The 25,327-nt window shown below is 38.1% G+C and overlaps 1 protein-coding gene across 7 annotated transcripts in view; it reads right to left on the reverse strand.

Annotated features, from left to right (window-relative positions):
• Nucleotides 1-21,335: 21,335 nt before the first annotated feature.
• The window catches only part of MAP7 (microtubule associated protein 7), a 165,553-nt gene continuing 161,561 nt past the window's right edge, over nucleotides 21,336-25,327 (reverse strand). For all 7 annotated transcript variants that reach the window (XM_036994672.2, XM_036994696.2, XM_036994681.2 and 4 more), the window contains 2 exons: nucleotides 24,291-24,514; nucleotides 21,336-22,630 (listed from right to left, as the gene is read on the reverse strand). In XM_036994672.2, the coding sequence (XP_036850567.2) occupies nucleotides 22,620-22,630; nucleotides 24,291-24,514 (235 nt within the window). In that variant the 3' untranslated portion in view covers nucleotides 21,336-22,619. The remainder of the gene's footprint in view (nucleotides 22,631-24,290; nucleotides 24,515-25,327) is intronic.

Raw genomic sequence — 25,327 nt, forward strand, 5'->3', positions numbered from 1 at the left:
AGAAACCTTCCAGGTCAGAAAGAAGTGGCATGATATATTTAATGCAATGAAACAGAAGGGCCTCCAACCAAGAACACTCTTCCCAGCAAAATTATTATTTAAATTTGAAGCAGGGATTAAACAATTTCCAGATAAGCAAAAGTTGAGGGAATTTACCTCCTATAAACTGTCTCAACAGGGAATTTTAAAGGGATTGCTATAGATGGAAGTGTGCTTAAGGCTAAATAGCTGTCACCAGAGAAAATAAAACCACAGTAAAAGAAGTAGACCAATTAATTACTAAGCAAATGCAAAATTAAATCAACTACCAACAAAGTCAGTCAAGGGATACACAAAGACTACAGAATATAACACCTAGTATATAAAGAGTGCATGAAAAGGAGAAGGAGAAAGAGAAGAAGAAGGAGAGAGAATGAAAATAACCTTTAGATTGTGTTTTTAATAATGGAATAAGTGAGTTAAGTTAGACTGTTAGATAGTAAGGAAGCTGCCCTTGACCCTTTGGTAACCACAAATCTAAAGCTTGCAATTGGCAATAAGTACATATCTATCAATAATCATCCTAAATATAAATGGATTGAATGCACCAATCAGAAGAAACAGAGTTACAGAATGGACAAAAAACAAAATCCATCTATATGCTGCCTACAAGAGACTAACTTCAAACCCAAAGACATACACAGACTAAAAGTGAAGGGATGGAAAAAGATATTTCATGTAAATAAGAGGGAGAAAAAAAGCAAGACTAGTAGTACTTACACCAGACAAAAAAGATTTCAAAACAAAGAAAGTAACAAGAGACAAAGAAGAACATTACATAATGATAAAGGGGTTAGTCCAACAAGAGGATATAACCATTATAAATATCTATGCAATATAGGAGCACCTAAATATGTGAAGCAAATACTAACAGAATTAAAGTGGGAAATAGAATGCAATGCACTCATTTTAGGAGACTACAACACACCTCTCACTCCAAAAGATAGATCAACCAGACAGAAAATAAGTAATGAGATAGAGGCACTGAACAATGCATTACAACAGATGGACCTAACAGACATCTACAGAACAATCCACCCCAAATCACCAGGATACACATTCTTCTCAAGTGTACATGGAATGTTTTCCAGGATAGATCACATACTAGGCCACAAAAAGAACCTCAGTAAATTCAAAAAGAATGAAATTGTGCCAACTAGCTTCTCAGACCACAAAGGTATGAAACTAGAAATAAATTATTCAAAGAAAACAAAAAAACCCACAAAAACATGGAGGCTTAACAACATGCTCCTAAATAATCAATGAATCAATGACCAATAAAAACAAAGGTCAAGTAATATATGGTGACAAATGAAAACAACACCTCAATATCCTGTAGGATTCAGTCAAGGAAGTTCTAAAAGTGAAGTATATTACAATACAGGCTTACCTCAAGAAAGAAGAATAATCCCAAATGAGCAGTCTATACTCACAATTAATGAAACTAGAAAAAGAAGAACAAAGGAGATCCAAAGTCAGTAGAAGGAGGGACACAGTAAACATCAGAGCAGAAATAAATAAAACAGAGAAGAATAAAACAATAGAAAGAATCAATGAAATCAGAAGCTGGTTCTTTGAGAAAGTAAATAAAATAGAAAAACCCCTAGCCATTCTTATCAAGAAAAAAAGAGAGTCTACACACATAAACAGAATCAAAAAGAGAAAGGAAAAAATCACAATGGACACCACAGAAATACAAAGAATTATTAGAGAATACTATGAAAAATTATATGCTAACAAATTGGATAATCTAGAAGAAATGGACAACTTTCTAGAAAAATACAACCTTCCAAGACTGACAGAGGAAGAAACTGAAAATCTGAACAGACCAATTACCAGTAATGAAACTGAATTGGTAATCAAAAAACTACCTGAGAACAAAACCCATGGACCAAATGGCTTCACCAATGAATTTTATTAAACATTTAGAAGACCTAATACCCATCCTCTTAAAGTTTTCCAAAAAGTAGAAGAGGAGGGAATACTTCCAAACTCATTCTATGAGGTCAGCATCACTCTAATACCAAAACAATGACACCACCAAAAAAGAAAATTACAGACCAATATCCCTGATGAACATAGATGCAAAAATATTCAATAAAATATTAGCAAGCCAAATTAAAAAATACATCAAAAAGATCATCTACCATGATCAAGTGGGATTTAATCCAGTGATGCAAGGATGGTACAATATTTGAAAATCAATCAACATCAGATACCACATTAACAAAAAGAAGGACAAAACCCACATGATCATATCCATAGATGCTGAAAAAGTATCGACAAAATTCAACATCCATTCATGATAAAAACTCTCAACAAAATGGGTATAGAGGGCAAGAACCTCAACATAATAAAGGCTATATATGACAAACCCACAGCCAACATTATACTTAACAGTGAGAAGATGAAAGCTTTTCCTCTAAGATCAGGAACAAGACAAGGATTTCCATTCTCACCACTTTTACTCAACATAGTACTGGAGGTCCTAGCCTAAGCAATCAGACAACACAAAGAGATAAAAGGCATCCAGGTTGGTAAGAAAGAAGTCAAACTGTCACTGTTTGCAGATGACATGACATTGTACATAAAAAACCCTAAAGAATTAACCACAAAACTACTAGAACTAATAACTGAATTCAGCAAAGTTGCAAGATATAAAATTAATACACAGGAATTCATTCCATTCCTATATACTAACAATTAACTAGCAGAAAGAGAAACCAAGAAAACTGCTCCAGTTACAATTGCGTCAAAAAGAATAAAATACCTAGCAATATGGAGGTTCCTCAAAAAATTAAAAACAGAAATACCATTGACCCAGGAATTCCACTCCTAGGAATTTACCTAAAGAAAACAAGATCCCAGATTCCAAAAGACATATGCACCCCTATGTTTATCACAACACTGTTTACAATAGCCAAGATACAGAAGCAACCTAAGTGTCCATCAGTAGATGAATGGATAAAGAAGAGGTGGTACATACACACAATGGAATATTATTCAGCCATAAGAAGAAAACAAATCCTAACATTTGCAACAACATGGATAGAACTAGAGGGTATTATGCTTAGTGAAATAAGCCAGGCGGAGAAAGACTAGTACCAAATGATATCCCTCATTTGTAGAGAACAACAAGAAAGCAAAACTGAAGGAATAAAACAACAGCAGACTCACAGACTCAAGAATGGACTAGCAGTTACCAAAGGGAAGGGGTAAGGGAGGGTGGGTGAGGATGGAGGGAGAAGGGGATTAAGGGGTATTATAATTAGCATTCACAATATAGGTAGGTCACAGGGAAGGCAGTACAGCATAGAGAAGACAAGTAATGATTCTATAGCATCTTATTATGCTGATGGACAGTGATTGCAATGGGTTGGGAAGAGACTTGATAATATGCGTGAATGTTGAAACCACAATGTCGCTCATGTGAAACCTTCATAAGATGGAATATCAATGATACTTTGATTAAAAGGCATTAAAATTAATAATTAAAAATTTTATAAATAAATAAATGAAATAAAATCCTAGGCAAGACAATCAGGTATGCATACGTGCCCAAGTTAATGAACTTTGCAAGACACTCTCACAAATTCAGACTCTGTATCTCTAGGCCTGGCAGAAGAGCTTCAGTCTTCCTTTTGTTGTCATAACAATATCACATCACAGTAGCTGCAATATTCATAGCTAATGTTAATGTCGAACACTATTGTGAATGCTCTCCACGTCTTATTTCATTTAGACTTTATTTGCCCTATGAAGCAGGTACTCGTATTACACCCATTTCACAAATGAGAATACATGAACATAGAAGTTAGCAGACAGCTCATCAGAATTCAAATGCAAGGGTCAGAACCCAATATTCTGCACTTTTAATCAAAGCATGGTTGCATCCACCCTCCTCTTGCCTCAACATTCTACAGGATGCTTACCTCTGTCACTTTGATTCTAGGCTTGGAGATCTTTTAGATTCACAGCATTAAGATAGGGAGGCACCAATGTCATGCTTCTGAGCTGCTTTGGCCCCACTGGGATCTCAGTTACTGGTCCCAGATGCGGTGATACCTGCTAGTGAGAGAAAATAAGAGCTCTGCTTTTTGTGTCCCAAGAAGACTATTTCCTGGCCAACAGAGAATAAACCATTTAAAATTTGTAACCCTTAGTCTTAAGTCCTCAGTGAACAACAGTTGTATTTTCTTTAGAGGGAAAATATATTGTACCTCAATAACGCTCTAATAAAACTCGCTTTCTGTGTGGATTTTTAAAAACTGCTTTTGCAATGAATTCTGAAAGTGTTTAGAGTTGTGCTAAATGTTATGAAGCAGGCCTTTTTCTCTCTGAAATAAGATTTAGCATTTATATTAATTTAAAGTACTGTTTTTAGTTAGCCTGCAGAAAGTCTTAATGAGATATTCATTTGTGAGAAGGTATAAAAATGGAGGGACAAATAGGAAGTAATGGGTATAATGCCACAAACTACGATCAATAAACATTAACTGCATGGTATAAAGGAGTTAAATAAAATTTGAGGTAGAAGAGAAAAAAGAAGGAAGAGAAAGAGGAGGAGGAGGAAGACGAGGAGAAGAGAAGATGGTAAAATGAATAAACGAGGGACACAGACTCTTCCTTGGAAAAACCATCAGAAAACAATGGATATTTCAAGTGACAAATCACCTCTCAGAACTGTGAGAGATATTAGAGGCCATATTGGATTGGTTTTTGGTACTCTGGGGTCTTATTCATGACTAGAACAAAATAGTGCTTATTTAGAAGTTTTAAAGGTCCTCTGAATAGTACACATCTGGTCTTTGAAAAGCACACACATTTTCATAGCAGGTGATTTGAAACAGCCAGTATTTCCTGATGTAATTATGGAAGCTTGGTTGTTTTTCATTTAAGCTGAAGGCTTGAATAATACATTTAGCCCATTTATATTCTTTCTCATTCTGCTCTTTGTTACACATTTCCTGAGAGGATAAATCCCAGTGCAGAAGGAGTCATAAGGGCATGAGGTACTTAATAAAGATTATATGCTGTGTTCAGAAAATTCCCAGGGTTAAAGTGAAGGTTAGAAAGGATTTCTTTGCTGGCTGTTTCCTTTAATCCCCTTTTCTGTGGCTTTGAACAGGATTACCGCCCAGAGGGAGGCCTAGGAGGAGGTCGGATAGAGGGTAAAAGCAGGGCAGTGGATAGTATTTGCGGTATTTTCCAGAATTGCTCTGTCAGCCTGTAGTGAGGAGACATTCAATCCTGTGGAGCTGTAATGTTAAAATAACATTATATCGGTGGAACTTTCTAGTACAAGTTAAGTTACTCTCCCTGATGGAAGGAGTTAAGTTTTGCTTCACTCCTATTTTGTGTATGATCCTAGAAGAAAACATTCTAAATCTATTCCTCTTAAACATATCTGGTTTAAGGATTTAGAAGAAACATTTTCACCATGTGTCTGTAATTGCCCAGTTTTTAATACTTTGGAGGCCCAATGAATACAGTTGAGAAATAGCAAGGTAATAGCAAAAGGTTAACTTTTACAATGAAGCACACCTCAGTTCCAACACTGCCTCTGGCTCTTACCAAATGTGAGACTAGGGTAGGTTCCTTAATTTTTTACTGAGCCTCAGTTTCTTCATCTGCAAAATGTTAAAGGGCTCTACTTTTACCTGTCCTGCAAGAATATTGTGTGAATTCAATAAGAAATGCAAATGAATAGTTCAAAAGCCTGGCTTGTGGTAGACACATCATTTAACAAACATGCAGAAGTTGTTATTATTTTTAATTTTTGTATTCAATAATATATTTATATATGAGGTGAGGACCTCTTTGAGTCTCAATCCTTTTCCAATTTTAGGTGATTTATCCTATTGGCAAGGCAAAGAAGGGGACCTTAATCAAAGATTCATAAAATTCTCTGTAGGATTATAAGGACAAGAAAAAAAAAAAGAGGAGCCAAAAAGAAAAATGAAGACAGGAATGAGTTTTCCTTAGTTTTTCTTCTTTCTCTTTTTCAAAATAATCCAATTTGACTTTTATTAATCATCATTAGGTTTTACCTTTGAATTCTATTGTTCTTATCCATTGACTCTTCTATCAAGATATTTTCATATTCTTAGTATTGACCCTTTGAGGGGCAGCAGAGTTTATTTTTTTACCTCAGCATTTTTTCCTCCTAATACCTATCTTGAGAAACAAGGAAGCAAATAGTGAAGCGTGGCCAAATTAAAAACCCCATTTGAGATGAAGTACAATGCAGAATTTGGCAGCATATTAGATCATGTTTTATCTGAAGGTGATTTCTATTACAAGAATCCCTGTTTGTGAAAATCTGAACAGACCAATTACCAGCAATGAATGAAATTTGGTAATCAAAAAATTCCCCCCAAAACAAATTCCAGGTCCAGTTGGCTTCACAGTGGAATTCTACCAAACACTTAAAGAAGAGCTAATACCCATTCTTCTTAAAGCATGCCAAAAAGTAGAAGAGGAGGGAATACTTCCAAAATCATTTTATAAGGTCAGCATCACTCTAATATCAAAAACAAAGACACCACAAAAAAAAAAAAACTACAGACCAATATCCTTGATGAACATAGATGCAAAAATCCTCAACAAAATATTAGCAAACCAACCAAAAATACACCAAAAAGATCATTCACCATGATCAAGTGGGATTTATTCCAGGAATGCAAGGATGGTACAATATTAGAAAATCCATCAACATCATCCATAACATCAACTAAAAGAAGGACAAATGCAGATGACCACATGGTCATCTCCATAGATGCTGAAAAAGCATTTGACAAAATTCAACATCTATTCATGATAAAAACTCTCAACAAAATGGGTATAGTGGGTATGTACCTCAACATAACAAAGGCCATATATGACAAACCCACAGCCAACATCATACCTTATAGTGAAAAAACTGAAAGCTTTTCCTCTAAGATCTGTAACAAAACAAGGATGCCCACTCTTACCACTTCTTTTTAACATAGTACTGGAGGTCCTAGCCTCGGCAATCAGACAACACAAAGAGTTAAAAGGCATCCTGATTGGTAAGGAAGAACTTAAACTGTCACTGTTTGCAGATGACAAGATATTGTACATAAAAAACCCTAAAGAATTCACTCAAAAACTACTATTGACTAATAACTGAATTCAGCAAAGTTGCAGGATATAAAATTAATACACATAAATCTGTTGCATTCCTATATACTAACAACAAACTAGCAGAAAGAGAAACAAGGAAAACAACTCCATTTACAATTGCATTAAGAATAAAATACCTAGAAATAAACCTAACCAATGAGGTGAAAGACTGATACTCTGAAAACTACAATACACTCATGAGAGAAATTAAAGAAGACTCCAATGAATGCAAATCTAACCTATTCTCATGGATAGGAAGAATTAATATTGTCAAAATGTCCATCTTGCAATTTAAAGATTCAATGTAATCCTATCAAAATACCAACAGCATTTTTCAGTGAACTAGAACAAATAGTTCCAAAATTCAAATGGAACCACAAAAGACCCCGAATAGTCAAAACAATCCTGAGAAAAAAGAACAAAGCTGGGGGACTTCAAGCTCTATTACAAAGCTACAGTAATCAGGACAATTTGGTACTGGTGCAAGAACAGACCCATAGATCAATGGAACAGAATAGAGAGCCCAGATATAAACCCAAGCACACATGGCCAATTAATATATGTTAAAGGAGCCATGGATATACAATGGGAAAATGACAGCCTTTTCAACAACTGGTGTTGTAAAAACTGGACAGTTGCATGTAAGAGAATGAAACTGGATTACTGTCTGACTCCATACACAAAAGTAAATTCTAAATGGATCAAAGACCTGAATGTAAGTCATGAAACCATAAACCTCACAGAAGAAAACATAAGCATAAATCTTTTGAACATAAATATGAGTAATTTTTTCCTGCACACATCTCCTTGGGCAAGGGAAACAAAAGCAAAAATGAACAAATGGAACTACATCCAACTAAAAAGCTTCTGTATAGCAAAGGACACCATTAGCAGAACAAAAGGCATCCTACAGCATAGGAGAATATATTTGTAAATGACTCATCTGATATGGGGTTAACATCCAAAAATATATAAAGAATTCATATACCTTAACACCAAGAAAACAAATAACCTGATTAAACAATGGGCAGAAGACTTGAACAGACACTTCTCCAAAGAAGAAATACAAATGGCCAACAGGCACATGAAAAGATATTCCACATCACTAATCATTAGGGAAATTGCAAAGTAAAACTACAGTGAGATATCACCTCACACCATTTAGAATGGCTACTGTCCAGAAGACAAGGAACTACAAATGCTGGCGAGGATGCGGAGAAATAGGAAACTGCCCACACTGTTGGTGGGAATGTAAATTGGTGCAACCGCTGTGGGAAGTAGTATGGATGTTCCTCAAAACACTAAAAATAGAAATACCATTTGACCCAGTATCCCATTTCTAGGAATTTATCTGAAGAAAACAAAGTCCCTGATTCAAAAACACATGTGTACCCTTATGTTTATCACAGCACTATTTGCAATAGCCAAGACATGGAAGCAAACGAAGTGTCCACCGTCCATCTACTGATGGATGGAAAAGAAGATGTGGTACATATACACAATGGAATATTGCCATTTGCAATCCTGCCATTTGCAACAATATTGATGGAGCTAGAGGGTATTATGCTCAGTGAAATAAGGCAGGTGGAGAAAGACAAATACCATATGACTTCACTTATTTGTGGAATATAAAAACAAAGCAAAACCAAAGGAACAAAACAGTAGTAGACTCGTGGACACTGAGAAATGACTAGTAGTTACCAAGGGGGAGGGCCTGGGCCAGGTACAGGGCAGGGGGCAGGGGAGAGGGAGGGGAATAAAGGGGCACAATAATTCAAATCACAATATAAATCAATCATGGGAACTGTTGAATCACTGCGATGTACATTTGAAACTAACATAAGATTGTAAAAAAAGAATTCCTGTTTGCAAGGAGTGGAATATAACTCAATGTTAAAATGGCAGATAAGTGTTTTAATTAAGCAAGTGTTCAGAATGGGTGTGGAATGCCTAATTAGACGCCATTGCATCTGAGATGTCTACCAGATCCAGAGATGGCTCCTGGGCCTGAGAAAACAGCTTTTCAGCAAGTGGTGGGGGGCAGCCACTTGCCTACAAGCAGCCAGTTATCATAGAGGTTTCTTTCTCCCCCTCAGAATTTTGCAAATGGAGAAATATTTTATGGGGTCCATCTCTCATTACGAAACCCTTCTTATTGTCAGCTTTTACTGAAACTGGGAAGGGAGGAATGAGAAGGGAAAGGCACGAGTCTGCTCCGGCAGCGTGGAGGCATTTCACAGAGCCTGTCTCCCCAGCAGGCCAGTCTCAAAGCTCTCACAGTCATATCCCTGAGGTGGTTCGAATTCCAGATAAACTGAGGAGCTGTATCTCCATGGGAACAGCATAGAGAGAACAAAATGGGGAATGAAGTTAATATTTATAGCCCATGATTATTGATTTTGTGTGGCAGCTTTATTCATTATCTCAGGGCTGCAATGCATATGGGAGTGGAGGTCTCATGGATGCCTTAGTTCCAAATCTTTTTTTTCCATTTCCTTTCCAATCCACCCTCAAAATGTCAAGCACAAATTGTTACCATTACGTAGATTTGCATAACACTCCTTGGGCTGTGTTTGGTAGCTGGAACACGGGCTTTGGAGCCGAGCGGACACGGGTTCAAACCTCAGCTCTGGCACTAACCTGCTTCCGCATCTCTAAAATAGGAATAATGATTCTTGCTTCTACCTCCTACTGCTGGGAGAATTCAAAGTGATGCATATAAAGTCCCTGAATTTGGTGCAGAGTGGGGCCTTTAAAACAAATGATAATTGTTCTTCATAGTATTGTTGACCCTCTGCTTGCTTAAATGGTTCATGCCACATGTTGATTAACAGAAAAATTAAATAGGGATAAAGAACAGAAGGAAAAAGTATGTTCTTTAGCAGAGTTCAATGTTATCAGTAGAGCTTGTAACTAAAATTAGAAGAAAATAATGAACATCTGGATTCTTCAGGCCTAGGAAGCATCAATAACAACCTTGTTGTTGAGACCTGATTGTCTTGATGTTTTAGAAGCATCTTGTTATGTTGCCTGTGATTTCTCTTTTCTACTGTTATTTCCAGGCTGTCAGGCAGGCAGATTTCATCCCTCTGAGAGCCAAAGACAGAGGATATCCACAGCCACATTACAAACCCTCTGCCAGCGAAGCCTACTTGTTTTGTCATAGCAACCCGTGTTACTTCTAGCAGAGCACAAGTGATGATGTCATTAACCGGAGAGGACCAGGGAGCAGGCTGAAAACCCAGCTGAGCTGCAGGATTACAGAGAATTATATGCCACGGTGAAACGATGATGGCATGGAGAGAAGCCGTCAGCGCAAGGGGCTCAGGCTTTACATAAACAAACAGATCATCTTTGACAAGGAAAGAATTGGGTTTGAAATTTGACATTAAGAGTAATATCTGTATGTTTGTGATTTTAAGAGAGAATTTATGAAGCTCCCTCAGTTTGCAGACACATCTGTACTGGTGTTTAGTGCAATTATAAATGACTCTCATGGTCTGGTGGTTCTTTTAAGTCTTAGGGACCAAGTACAGCATAGTCAGAGATCTGCTGGCTAGAGGTGGGGACAAACTGTCTTTGGGACGCTCTAAAAGCCAGAACCAGAAAAGAGGGTTCGGGCAGCCTGATGATAGAATCTATATTCAAACACAGACCCTTTGAAGAGTAAAAAGGATGCTAGTGGTGCTTATCCCAGGTGTAAGTGGGTCTGTTCTGCAAACGGGGAGGCATGGTCATTGCACACAAATCACGGACACACTGTCGTTCTCTCATAAGAGAGCAGCTCCAATGTTTTAGCTCTAAAAGTACTGCCATACAATAAAACAGGGCACCTACACATGGGTCAAAAGAACATACCAGGCTAAGGGTCCAGATGTCACCCCAAATAAATTAGCCCTGGTTGAAGTTTCCCACACATGACCATAGCAAGGGAGAGGTGTTCCTCCCCAATGTCTGAGTTACTTGGGACACCACTACACCAATGAATGATGAGCTCCAGAAAAGAGACCTGGAAATGTATTTTACAGAGCTTTAGTGCTAAGGGGAGGTTTAGCAGTCACCTAGTGCAATTCTGTGTCTTTACAACTCATGTAGCCGAGCAGTAGTCAGCCTGAGGTGCGCATGAGGTAGGTCTGAATTCACTGCCTGCCTCTGTCCTGTTACCAGCTGTGTGGTCCTGGGCAAGATGTTTAGCTCCCCTGAGCCTTGTGGCTTTGTTGAGGGGATGGTGGAACATAGGTAAAGTGGTTTGGGCGTTGTCGCCACACAGAGTAAGACTTCAACAAATAGAAGCCACTGCTACTGTTTGACCGGCTCAAGGTTGTAGTACTGGTTTATGGTACAGCTTTGACTGGAGTTTTCTGTGCTGATGGCAGGTAGAAAGAACAGAGATTATTCCAAATGTGTGGAGATGTGTTTATAAGCTTTTTATTTTGGAGTAATTTCAGATTCTAGAAAAATCACAAGAATAACACAACTCCCACACACCCTTCATGTGGATTTCCCAGTTAGCTTTTTGCATTTGCCTCATCATTGGCTCTGTACACACACACACACACAAATACTTATCTATTACATATTATACATATTTCCTGCTAACTTGAGGACTAACAGACATGCACCCTATTATCACTGATGATTCCTTAGAAGGGCACTCTCCCACTTAATGAGAGTGTGATCTGGAAATTAATATTGATACATCCACACTAATTATTTCACAACCCCACCCCCTGACTACCATTTGTTTTGCCTATTGTTCCAATATTCTTCTGTAGACAAAGGAGCCAATCCAGGAACAAAGGTTGCATTTAGTTCTTACATTTTCTTTTTAGTCTCCTTCTGTCTGGAAATGTTTCTGTCTTTCCTTACTTTCATGGCCTTAACATTTGTGTAGAGTGTAGGCGTGTTACTTTGCAAAGTGTTCTTTACTTTGGGATTGACTGGTTTCATCATCATCAACAGGTTATGCATTTTTGGCAGGAAAACAAAAATGTCATTTTCCTCAGTGTATCAGATGAGGATGCACATGTAGATTTGTCCCATGACAAAGACTAGTGTTGCTAACATTTATCAACTAAGATGGCATTTGCTGGTTTCTCTAAAGTTAGTAGGTATTTTGTACTCTTAATTATTTTAATGGGAAAATGCTTTAAAGCTATATACATATGCTGTTCCTCATCAAATTTCCATGCACTATTTGTCTCATTGGTGATTGTCTGAATCAATTATTAGTATAAAAATAATGACTTACTATAGCATCTTACTATGCTGATGGACAGTGACTGTAATTGGGTATGTGGTGGGGAATTGATAATGGGGGATATGTAGTAACCACAATGTTGTTGCTCATGTGAAACCTGAGCATAATATTGTATATCAGTGATACCTTAATTAAAAAAAAAACCCACATAAAAAGCAAAAAAAAAAAAAATTAAGGGCCTTAAAATTACATATTCTTCCTATATTACCTGGAATCCAACTGAGAGAGCTTTGCCTTCTATTTTTTTTTTCCAGTATGGCCTCATCATTTCTACTTGTATTTGATGGGTCATAATCTATGACTATCATTATTTTGATGCTCAACTTGTCCTAGACTTGGCCAGTGGAAGGCCATTCAGAGTGGTTCCTGTATCCTTTTTATATGTTCCCGTAATTTGTTGGGCACTTGCTGACTTTCTAGGATAAGATACCAAACTCATCTTGTACTTTCCCTACCTGTGCCCTGTAAGCAGCCATTTTCCAAAGAGCCCTGGTTCCATTCCATGGAGGATGGCATTTAGTTACTAGTATCTAGACCCTAGGTGAGTTAATTGCTAGTGGACTGTCATTGCTTCCAGGTCCTCTCAGTAGGAAGAGCCTATATATATGCATGCATATATATGTATCATATGGAAATCTACATTCATATATATTAGGAACTGTATTCCTATCAATACCTCTAAACCTAACTGAACACCACTGGGTTTATTCCAGCTTCTCCTTTCTCCACAGTCGTAACTATTCTGAGAATGAGAAACTTCACTGTAATTATCTCCAAATATATTTACTTATTTGTCAATCTCTCTGTGTTTAATCAAAGACAAATAGATGCAGCCTTTTTTTCCCTGAGTCCATTAAAGTTCAGGTTACTCTTAAACTAAAGCAAATCCCCTCTTCATACACAGAGCACATAGGTTTCAAATAACTCATTTTGGAGGTCACTTTGTAGATGGAGCAGTAGTTGTGAACTTGGACCCTGGAAGCAGATCGATCTGGGCTCTAGTCCTGGCAATGTACTTATGAGCTGTGGGCTTTCACAGGATTCTTTACCTCTCAGTCTCAGAAGACAATACTAGTGCCAACCTCAGGGGGTTGTTGTGAGGATTATGGGAGCTAATGGATAACAGCTGTTAACACAGTGCTTAGCACACAGTAAATGAATGATAGCTTGTTGTATTTTCTAAATACAAATATAGTTGTATTTTCTATTTATTACAGGATATTTCCTCCAACTCCCTAGGCCAGGATACAAATTTGGGAAGACAATTACCAGTAAATTTCAAAATTCACTAAAGCTTGGAGATAAAACAAATGTTAACATTTTTATTACTCATATCTCCACAGAAGGAAAATTTTACTTAATACATACAAACCTGACTATTCAAGTTTTACAAGCACCTTTTTGGTCTCTGCTGAATGGAAAAGGAAAATTGGGTTAGATGTTATTTCACCTTTTCCTTTTCTGATCTGGATTAATCATCTATCTTGAGTCAAAATAGTGTTAATGGATTGCTTTTGAAAGGTTTTCATCAGCTGTCAGCTATGGGCGAACAACAAAAGTTTTTGAGTATGGTCCGTACATGAGATGATAAGAGTATGACCAGAAAATCAATGAAGATGGTGAGAGTGGGAATTAAAGGTAGATTAACATTTCAAAAGTGGCCAGCATTCAGCTAGACAGAATGGACATAAGACAACAAATGGGAGTGTATTTACTGGCACAGGCTCCCAGATGCCTATGCCCCATATTTTTTATATTCCCCCATTGACATGGTAGAGGAACACAGGCAGTAAAAGTAACAGCCAAACCATAATGAGAAAAACTTCCTGACTGTGGGCATGAGGGCGGATCTTTCTTACATCTTTAGGATCTGAATGGAGATTAGTCATGTACATTCCCACAACAGGTGGTCAAAAACAGGCTGACAAAACCTCAGGGTCAGGGTACCACCCTGTTGGTTTCTCTATTGGCCCTGTATGACAAACTGAGTGAGCCTTCAAAGAGAAGAGGCAACCGCGTCTGAACAATCTTTTAAGGCAAAAAGTGTTTTCAGCTGTGGTATGCAATTGCAAGGGGCAGCAGAAAAGAGAAGAAATAATTCAGAGAAAGCTTCCTAACAGTGGAACTTGGACCCTGAACGTGGGATGGAAAATTTTTTAAATGTGTGATGTTTTAAGCATGGATGGCCAGAGTGGTGGTGGGATAAGATAGGGATGTCAAAAGGTATTTCTCTTGGGGGAAGAAATGGGAAGGTTAATTTTGGACAAGTGCTGGCAGGATGCTTGAGTTGTATCATCTGACTGCAAGATGGAGCAACAGAACAGCCTCAGGAGGGAGGTCAGGCCCGGAAATTAAGATTTGTGGTTCATCTGCCTGAAGTAGGAGGTGAATGTGGGTAAGATCACTGTTCAACTGTTTCAGGAGAAACAGAAGATGGTTGAGGGCAAAGAGAAAGATGACTCAGTGAAGAGCAGAGTTGGGGCTCAGTAGGACCAGGACAGCAGCCTGGGCACAGGAGCAGTGGAGGGTACTGTGCACTGACTTGCTCAAATCAACACCCAGAGTCCAGAATGTCTTTCGGTGCTGTAGAGGCTGGAAGGCTGAAAACTACATTGCCCAGATTTCCTGGCAGCTAGAGGGTTTGGATGTGAGTTATGTCCTAGGAATCAGATGCATTTGAGATTTGAAAGATGTCTCTTCTGGCTGCTTGGGCTGGCAAGGAAGGTCATGGAATTGTTGCAGCTTTCCCCCCAACCCCTGAAGTGTTCAGCATCCAGGCACTAGCTGCATGAGACAGGAGACAAGGGTCAGGGCATGTTTTGTTTCTGTAGTTCTAGAGAAGGTTCAGTTGCGGTGCCTTCCTGATCTTTGGATCTCAGCTAAGGCAATATATTCCTGTGGTTTCTCTTTTCTGCAACTAAACTCTGACTGATGATAAAATCCAAAGGACAAAAGGCATTCAAGAATAATGGGCTAATCAATAACTCAAAAGCTGCCAGAAAATTTAGATGAGGATTTCATTCATTCATCTATCCCTCAGCTTATTAAAACAATTACCATTACTGACTCCCTAATGTGTACCAGGTACCATGCTGGACATTTGGGAATACTGTACAGAGAGGAATAAAACACACCCTTTCCCTTTAAAGATTCAGTCTAGTCGGGGAGAGATTTGTACATATCAAGGTAACAAACTGTGGCAAGCACACTGATGGAACTCTATTCAGGGAGTTAGTGTGAGAAAAGAGAAAAGGTACCTAAGCTGGAATGAGACTTTGGGAGGAAAGCAGACTACTTGGGAGGAAAACCTTAGCTCAGTATGGAATGATAGTATTTTTATTTAGCTAATAAATATTGAATGCTTACTGTAGTTAAGATCTCTACATTGCAGATCTCAGGTAATTCTCCAAACACTCATATGAGGTAAAGAGCAGTACTAGCATTTTACAAATGAGGAATCTGAAGGGCATTCCTTCCGTCACTTCGTGAAGGGGGAACAGCATGCACGAAGGCAAGGGTGAGAAACATGCTCTGTTCTAGCCAGCACCCAAAGATGCAGGCCCTGTCTCCCAGCCTCTTGGGGAGGGCAGGAGCCTAACTTTAAATAGCCAGTCAACAAACCCAGCTGGGTTTCACATGGACCAACCCCAGCTTCCAGCTTTTGCTAACTTTTCACTTTCCTGACTCTATGGAGTGCCTGTTCAGCTCCCTCTCTTCCTTCATTCTCCTGTTAGAACACCCAGTCACTTCAAGGCCGAGAGCAGTTTACCCTGGATTCTTTCCCCTATTTCAAAAGTATATTGTGATTAAATCTGTCTTTACCACTTTTAACTAGTATGGGGCTTTATCTTTGACAGAAGTCCCACAGGCCACTCTCTGGGCAGAGTGACCTCTTGTCTCAAGGTGATTTTTATAGTTTCTGTGACTTGGGAGTTTGAGTCGCATTTTGATGAGAACCTGCACCAAGTGTAAAAGAGTCTGTGATAGGTGACAGCTGCAGCCTTGGATGGCGTTGCGACAGAGAAGAAACAGTAGGAGTGGAGTTAGCCAGCCAGGAGCATGCACGAGGGCCCCTTAGTTTAGACACCTGGTTTCTTTCTATAATTTGAGCGAAGAGCCAAAAAACGTTGGCTTGGTTATGAGAAGGTTTTCTAGGTTCAGCGAAGCATAAATGTATTTGGGTGACCTGGTAGCTCAGATGAGAGATCTGAAGGCAACATGAACCTTTTCTGGACATATTCGATGGGTTAAAAAGAGGGCGATTATCATTTGCAAGAAACCTAGAAGTTATTTAACACAGTGAATTGTTACTTGTTTCATCTATGTTTTTAAACCACATTCCCATTTCATTCCTTCCCATTGAGAACATGAGCAAAGATGATTCATCACAAAGAAGGCTTTTAAGGTTTTTGGCCTTAAATTCTCAATTCCTGAAATACTACTTAATAAATAACATTATATATTTAAATCTGGAGTTTTAAATACGTGTAAAAGAGACAACTGGTTCAAAATAAAAATGATATCAAAATAAAAAAAAAGAGACAACTGATGGGTCATCTCTGTGTTTATAAGTGTCCCAAATTAATGTTTAAAAAACTTTTTTAGTTAAAAATATCATGTTGAAATGACCTGTCATGCTATTCTTTTTTTGTTCTGTAACTAAAATTTGCTTTTAAATGTAAATTAAACATTTTGATATGAAAATTACAAAATGTAAGGACCAGTTATACACAATTTCAGGAATTTTATGTGCATATTTATGTAACATTTTCATAGCTTTCATATATATATATATATATATATATGTATGTGTGTATATATATAAAAAACTCAGCATTTATTTCATCAGCTATCCATATTTCCTTACCGCTTCAATTTGGACCCCATGAAAATACCTGAAAAAAATACACCCTCCTGACTGCCCTGAAGAGCAATGTAAGCAGCAGTAGCAATGTATTTTTTTAAAGTAGTTGATAATACTGGTATAGCACATTGTTAGGAAGGTTGTCTATTACACATATAAAATTACCTATTTTTTCTTCAGAAAATGCTACTCCATACTCCAGCTTTCCCAGAACTTGGCAGAAGCAGGGCAGACACACTGCCATGGGGAGCAGGGGTGGTCACACCACGCACAACTTTGACTGTGAAGAGTAGGGTTTTTAAAAAATTGTAGAGGTCTCACTACAAAGGATCCGGGACACAAGTACAAAGGTGAGAGAAAGCAGAATCCAATAGCTGGGAACCATTGGCCTGAATATACATAGTAAGATCATGGCAGGAATATTTGGGCGACCACAGACCCACGTACACCCGGAAGTTAAAGTACGTTCACCATTGTTCATTCATGGCTGGTAAGCATTGAATTATGCTGAAAACATTTTTCACTGTCTGGTTTATATATGTGACAAAATGAGAATGACAACACTAGGGTGGATTTTTCCAGTTAAATGCACTGATTTATTTAAGAACAAGAGCTGTGTTCTTACTTTTTAGGAGATAAATTGTTACTTGTTTTATAAAGTTATGCTAAAAAGACCTTAGCGTAATAGTCATAGTTCTAATTTCTTTGGAAGCAGACCCTAAAGCAAGGATTTGCCTACAAGTCATTTATCTGGATGGAAAAGGGAACTCCCCAAGGGAAAGGAGAAGTGAGACCAGAAAGAAAAGGCAACTCAAAACTGGGGTGCTATCGAGACAGCTACCAAGTGAGTGACAACAGCTGAATCCAGTGAGGAAAAGGTGTATAACCTTTTCCAGTCTCCTCAGGTATCATCTCAGATGCATGGCCTGAGGGAATACGCCACTGAGGGGAACCTTGAGAGCAATTTGTTCTCACTATTCTTACCTCGGGCAAAATGATGGCAGCCATTGGTGCCAGTTCCCCACTTACCTTTCCAACTCTCCCCCAGTGAGATCCAAATATCCAAAACTGGGACACTGACCTTCCCATTAGAGGTCATGGCACTTGGCAACATCAATAAAAGCGTAGGGCAGGTACAGGTCAGACTGAAGGATGACTCCAGCAAGAGCAACAGAACACGCACCAAGGGATGTCCTCCCTGACCCTCAAATCCAACAAGGGCCTCCAAATTCTTGCCTTCCTGATCCATCTCTTCTCTGACATCTTTTGGTAAGGCAACTCCATTTAAGGAGGAAAAGGAATTGTTAAGACACAGTTTGACCATGACCTGCCTAACTCTCCTCTCAGCAAACGCTTTAGAACTGCTTGCTGCTCCAGCTTCCTGAAGCACCTCCTCATGGATGGTTGACAATTAACCTTTGGAGAAACATTTAATTATTCTTGACTTTACAGCCAACAAGATAACTCTGATTGTGCCAAAGGATGTCAAGAAGTGCCTCCCAATATATAAAAATATAAAAGTATATTTTTTGGGAAGAAAACATTTTAGGAGGGGTGGAGGAAGAAGGGAATATGAAATTAAAGGGTTAAGGTAATGACTCAAAAATGATTAGAATCCCTAATCATGTAATACTGTTCTAGAGAATGAGTTCACATCTCTTTAGCTTGCTTGGTATACCTAGAATGGGCAACTTATTTAAAAAATACTGGCACTCTGGGTCCCTCTTAGAAAAACAGTTCCCACCCTCTTTAGGGCAGTGTCCTGCTGGCCTTGCCAGGGGGCCCTGTCTTCCACAGGTATCGCAAACTAAAGACAAAAAAATGTTTAACGTTTATTGAACAATTACTATGGTCGGAAACTTACATTTACTCTCATGTAATTCAACCTTGATAACTCCTAAGACAACACAATGAGATGGGTATGATTCTCCACGTTGAGAGAAGGAAATCCAGACCTGGCGAACACAGGTCACTTACTGAGGCTCATACGGCTCAGCAGTGGCAAACCTGGTGTTCAACCTAAGTCTATCACCAGTGGCCGGCTCTTAACCACGTTTCCATTGCTTCCACCATCAGCCTTGTCTTCTAACCCTCTCCCTTCAAATCTTCTGCAAAGTATCAGAGATTCAGTAATTCAAAAGTGATTGCCAGTCCTAATATTCTTTGTAGTGTATTAAGCAATTTAAACATTTTTGCTTTGAATTTCACTAATCTTGAACTTTAACAACTAAAAGCACCTTTGACCCCTAACATGTAATCAAACCTACAAATATAAAAACTCAAGCAATAGTCATCAAGGAAATAGGTACTAACAAAGTATTTTATTTGCAACAAATGTAAAATTTCACCTTCTATTCTCATGCTGATCCTTGTCTTCCTTCTTGCAAGGCCTTTAGCGCTCTTTTCCCAAACCAATGAGGTGCCAAAAGTTGTGAGAAAATAACAACCTAGAGTATTTTTGAGCAGGCTTAAGGTATTCACTGAGTAAAAATGAGATGGGGGAGGGGAGCGATGTTTCTTTGAAGAAAGGGCTGTTTTTAACCTGATCTGATAGCTCTTTTGTCTTTTAATATTCCATGCACAAAACAGATGTAGACCAACAGCTGAATAATTTCCTTCAGTTAAGAAAAAAGAATGTAAAAGACAGAATTTATTGGTGCCTATTAAATTTTAATACGCAGTAATTTACTTGAAAATGCTTTGGTATAAACTTTGTGATATATGTGTACATGTGTACCTTAATTTTAATCTTACTCTGGGGGTAGCTCAGACAGCATTTGAGGGACCCCCTCTAGCTGAGTGCTTTAAATACTGTCACCTAAATCTGTACCAGTGTTAATCAGCATAAGGGATGTAATTTGTTATTACTGAAGAGAGCTCGAAAGGTAAATGGTTGCCTACAAAGACTTTTAGAGGCAAAATGCATGAGAAGGGGGATAAGAATATGGCAGAGGCTGCAAGCTGATTTTTGATTAGTATCTCAGGTCTAGAGTTCCGTTTGCTCCTGTGCTGTCTTCCCCAGAACCCTACACATTTAAGACTGTGTTGCCTGATCCAATCTGATACCCAACCCTGCCTTCAGAGTATCACTGCTGATTCACTGTGAATCTTTCAGTCAAGTGCTTGTGAGATTATGAGCGAGAAGGAACTTCACCAAACTTTTCAAAGGCCCTTCTCGCCGCAAGTATTAGCTCACATGAAAAAACTCTGTTTTACATTTTCTTGTTGTAATATACCACCAGGTACTGAGGTTATGCATGAGGAGACATATAGCTTTACCTTCCTGTAAAAGCTGGAGACTAGCTACCAAATGAACCTGTGACTGGTGACAAACTGGCTCAGACAGTCTACAGTGGTGTGGAAAGGGAACTAAAAGGCCCATTGGCTCTCATTCACGGTGAGCACTGCCTTTCATGTGGTGGCTACTCAAGGTGTCTTTCAGACCAGCAGGTGAGTACTGATCTTCAGGAACTGGACACAAAACAATCTCCCCATTGTGAAGGTCAAGGTCATGCACTGGTAGTTATGGTTCTTAAAATGTAGTTAACAATTTTATACCACTTCCAATTAAAATCCATTGCTTAGAAGGCTTTCAGTTTGCTAATGATTACTGAACAAAATATAAACAAAAAAAGGGAAAACCTAGACAAAATAGAACTACTGCTCTAAATTTTAAATAAATCTATTCTATATGCCTGTTTAGAGAAAGCTGGGAAAATGTCACTGAGGTTCAATGAAAGGCAATTTGAAAACTCAAGAATGAACCTGAGTGAAGTCATAGCATATGAAAAACCTAAAACTATATCAAACACATTTTATCTGGTGTTTCATGCTAGGTCAATTTAAACAAATAAAAAACTTTGTTGAACAGATTTCTTTTTTTAATATTATATTTTGTGTACATGGACAACTGGGAATAGGGGAGCGCCTCAATGTTTTTAACAAATTACAGCTGTTACTAAAGAGGATATGCTTGCATTTTAAAAGGAAATAGTCCAATAAATGAATAGTCTGTCATTCAATATAGTAGATTAACCAATCCTCTTTTAATAGAAGCAACACACTATACCAGTAGAAGTTTACCTTTAACACTCCACATAAATCATGGGTTCCCTCTCCTTCAGTATTTAATTTTTAGTGGTTTCTAAAATGGTATAATAAAATTGAATTTATATCAGCAAATGGAAGTACAAGTTTGTACAACTAAGCTCAGCAGCAAAGTGAAGAAGGAGGATGAAAAGTGAAAGCTGACAGATACCATGAAGAATGAGGACATTCGTGAAGGTATTTTGCACAGTGTCCTGTATGCCAAACACAACCAGCATTCCATTTTTTCATTGCTCTTAAACGAGCAAAACCAACATTTTTTTTATTTCAAGAAATATTAAATTAAGTCTTTATTCTCCCCAACCCCCACATAATTTGAGACCAGGTAAGGCAAAGGTAAGTCCCACCATTGCTGGGGACAGCAGCAATACACAGACGAAAGAAAGAGCCCTGAATCATCAGTAACATTCTCTCATGGCAAACATAAGGAATCCATCTAAGAAATCAAAGTTTGCAGTGTTGTCACATTGTTCTAATTTATTTGATTAGTTTATCTGAAAAAAACCTATAAATACCTTAAGTAAGAGGACAGTAAATTATTTTCTTGCTCTGAAAAAATAACTTTTTTTCCCACATTTTAAAACTTTAGTACACTTTTGCAAAATGAGATGCCAGAAGAATGTGACAGCTGGGTTTGCAGAATGTCCATGTACAAAGTTGCCTTTACAAGAATGGTGATCTGCCTATAATTTGCCTCCACAAATAGAGCTCCTTGTGATAATTTTTAAACAAAAAGCCTTAAACACCTCTCTTGTTCAGCTGTAGAGCAAAGAGGTACTTATCTTTCAAGTATAATATTGTAAAAGGTAAATCTTTTGTGCCAATTTTACATGTTAGCTTTTAAAGACCAAAACATCTACGTGAAAAGTCATGCCTAGTCAGCCCATTTCTTACATAGCCAAATGCTCTCATCTTTTAGAGGATGCAGAAAAATATTGTTTGCTAAGAAGGAGCACACCAGAAAAAGCTATTTTAAATATTGAAGGATAAGGAGCATTTCTTTTTCTCTATTGGTGAAAATTATTAGAAAAGCTATCCAGTCTGTTGTCTTTAGCTGGTTTTAATAAAGTCTCTTCAAAAATGATAGTCAAGAAATCTTTAGAAAACTGGAGGTGGGGGGATGCTCCTTTATAGCATGGAAGGAATTCCATTAATCGTAGAAATTCTTATTAAATTCCTGCTTTGGTTCTTCAGAAGAAATGCTCACACAACTTCTATATTAGGAGACAAAAAGAAAAGCAGATTAATATGACATTTATCTAAAATCTTATTTAGGGAATAGTAGTAGTATCTCATCTTTCTAAAACTTTACCAAGCTTTTATATACATTGTTTTCTCTAAAAGAGGCAATTTTATCAGGATCCGTGGTCTTATATTTAAGTGCATTCTACCAGTGACAGGAAAACACATGTCTTTTTCTTTACTATTCTAAACTGCATAAATTAATTGCACTTTGCTTTGAGGTTAGGGTTTACATTCATTTCTCTTATATCCCTAGTACCTCATGCTTTGGGCTCCAGACACATGTGGGAGGTTAAATAAATGCTGATAAATAGTAATGACTCCATAAGAATGCTTTTATCATTTAGGATCAGACACTGGACTTTGTTCCTAAAGAAGGTATGGAAGGGTAGGAACAGTGAAAATGACATATAAATTAATTGATTAAAGCTTGGCAAATCAAGCAGAAAGTCGTTTGGATGTCCCTTCCCTCTCTCTGAATCTGCAACTTGAAAAAATAGGAAGCTGCATCAGGACTGTTTCCACCAATATCTGTGTAATCAGATTGCTTCTGATGCCTTAGAATCAGAATGTCAGATCTGGGATGGATTTCACAGCTTCCTGAAACAGTCAAGAAAAGTGGATCAGTATAGTGAAGTTATACTCCCAAGCCCAGCACACTAGAGATGGGAAAAAAACTAGCGTCATCTGAATAGGTGGTTCAATGCTGGCTTTTTCAACCAGTTAAAGTAGAAAATATTTGTTACAAGTTCACAGACAATCTAAAAGACAAAACAGTATGACTACTAAGAATTCTTTACTGATGCCATTTAAGCATATGCTGTGCTTGGCCAGCTCTGTGCATCATGGGATGAGGAGAGGCTGGTCAAGACCTGAAAGCGATCTGCTGGGAAGAGAACCTGGCAGGATTCAAGTTAGCCTGAAGAGAGATGGAGCTGTGATTATCCCACTAATTCTTGAGATTTACGGAACTGGGCTGTCGACTTGCTACGACTACCGAGGTGGTCATTTCTGAAGCTGCTCCTTATTTCTTTGGTTCCTGTGAAGCTATTCTTTCTACACAAAGATTTCAGGTGACGTGTGAGTCCCAAAGCCAGGGTATGAGAGTCTCTGGCAGTTTCAACAAGGGATGGAAGTCACTCTCCCAAAACTACAGTCACCCAGCTAGGATGGAAGACCCTTGGGCTCCATATGACAAGCAAAACTCTTCAAATATCTGAAGAGCTGAGAATGAGAAAGATGGAATAAAAACCAAACAAAGCTCTTTTCCAGTGCCAAGAACCAGGCCCAAGGGTCCCTAAGTTATGGTGAGGCACTAAGTGTCTTTCTTAGTATGAAGCACAGCCTGACAGTGAGCGCAGCTGGGCAAGGAGTGCTGCTCTGTGACAGGCTGACAGACCCCCAGTGAGTGCTGCAGAATGGATTTCTCCTGAATGGGAGAATAGGAGGGGCCCCAGAAGTTGCCCAGTTTAACTCAAATCCAAGTTCTCTGATCCACACCACAAAATCATCTCCATAGGGCTTATCTGGGCCCTTGAACAACAAAGTATGTCACAGTCACAGAGGGTTCATGCCCTCTTGGGGGGTCACATAATTCTGATGGTTACTGAAGGGAGATAGAGGCAAGCTTACCTGCTGTCTGTTGTGTTTGAACACCATCTACCTGAGGCAGGGGCCCAAGTGTCCCTTCATCATCAAAGGCCAAAATTGGATTCAAAGGAATTTCTGGGTTCTCACTGTTGGTGACATCTAATCTGGATGGTTTAGATCCAATGGGTAAGTTTATGATTTCTTCAAAAATTTCACTCTGAACAGATACTCCATTTTCATTTGGTTGTTTTTCCAAATTGGGAGTACTAGGAAATTTTAAAAATCAAAATTAAAAGTAGTATTAAAACTAGAAAACACAATTTTAGGGCAACCAAAACTGTTTCATAAATAATTTTATAATTTTACAATCAAAATGTTAGACTGACTGACCACATTATTATTAACCAAAATGGTGAATTCTGACATGTCTGTATTTTAAAATTCTTATTTTTAAAAAACTCCATTTTTTTGTTCTGAAATTTATCAAACAGAGCAATTTATCAATTAGAATAGGTCATATCATCATCTTCAACAGTTCTACACATACTTGACAATTTCTACTGCAGGCAATTTCACATTCCTTTGTCTGATACAGAGTTGCCCTTATTAGTACCTTAAAAGATGACAGGATTGTAATTTGGGAGTGAGAGGGATAATCTGCACAAAGTCACATAACCACTAAGAAGCAGTCTATACTGAATGTGTGATCCCTTGATCTCCAGTCTGGTGTTTTACTCATTATGCCATTTTGTACACTGCCAGCTATTCAAATTGTAGCCCTTCCTGGATATCTTCAGCTTCCTAAAAATTGTGCATAATTTTACAGGTAAATCATTCAAGACCAGCCTACTTATCTTTTCCCCTTAAATCTGCCTCTGATTCTACCTTGATCTCATTAATTCATGCCTAACATCTCAGATTTGTTGTTTTGTTTTTTTAAATTTAAATTAAATTTATTTATTTTTTATTAAGGTATTATTGATATACACTTTTATGAATGTTTCACAAGAAAAACAATGTGGTTATTACATTGACCCTTATTATTGACTCCCTTCCATACCCCATTGCAGTCACTGTCC

Source organism: Manis javanica, chromosome 13 (assembly GCF_040802235.1).
Source record: "Manis javanica isolate MJ-LG chromosome 13, MJ_LKY, whole genome shotgun sequence".
Lineage (NCBI taxonomy): Eukaryota > Metazoa > Chordata > Mammalia > Pholidota > Manidae > Manis > Manis javanica.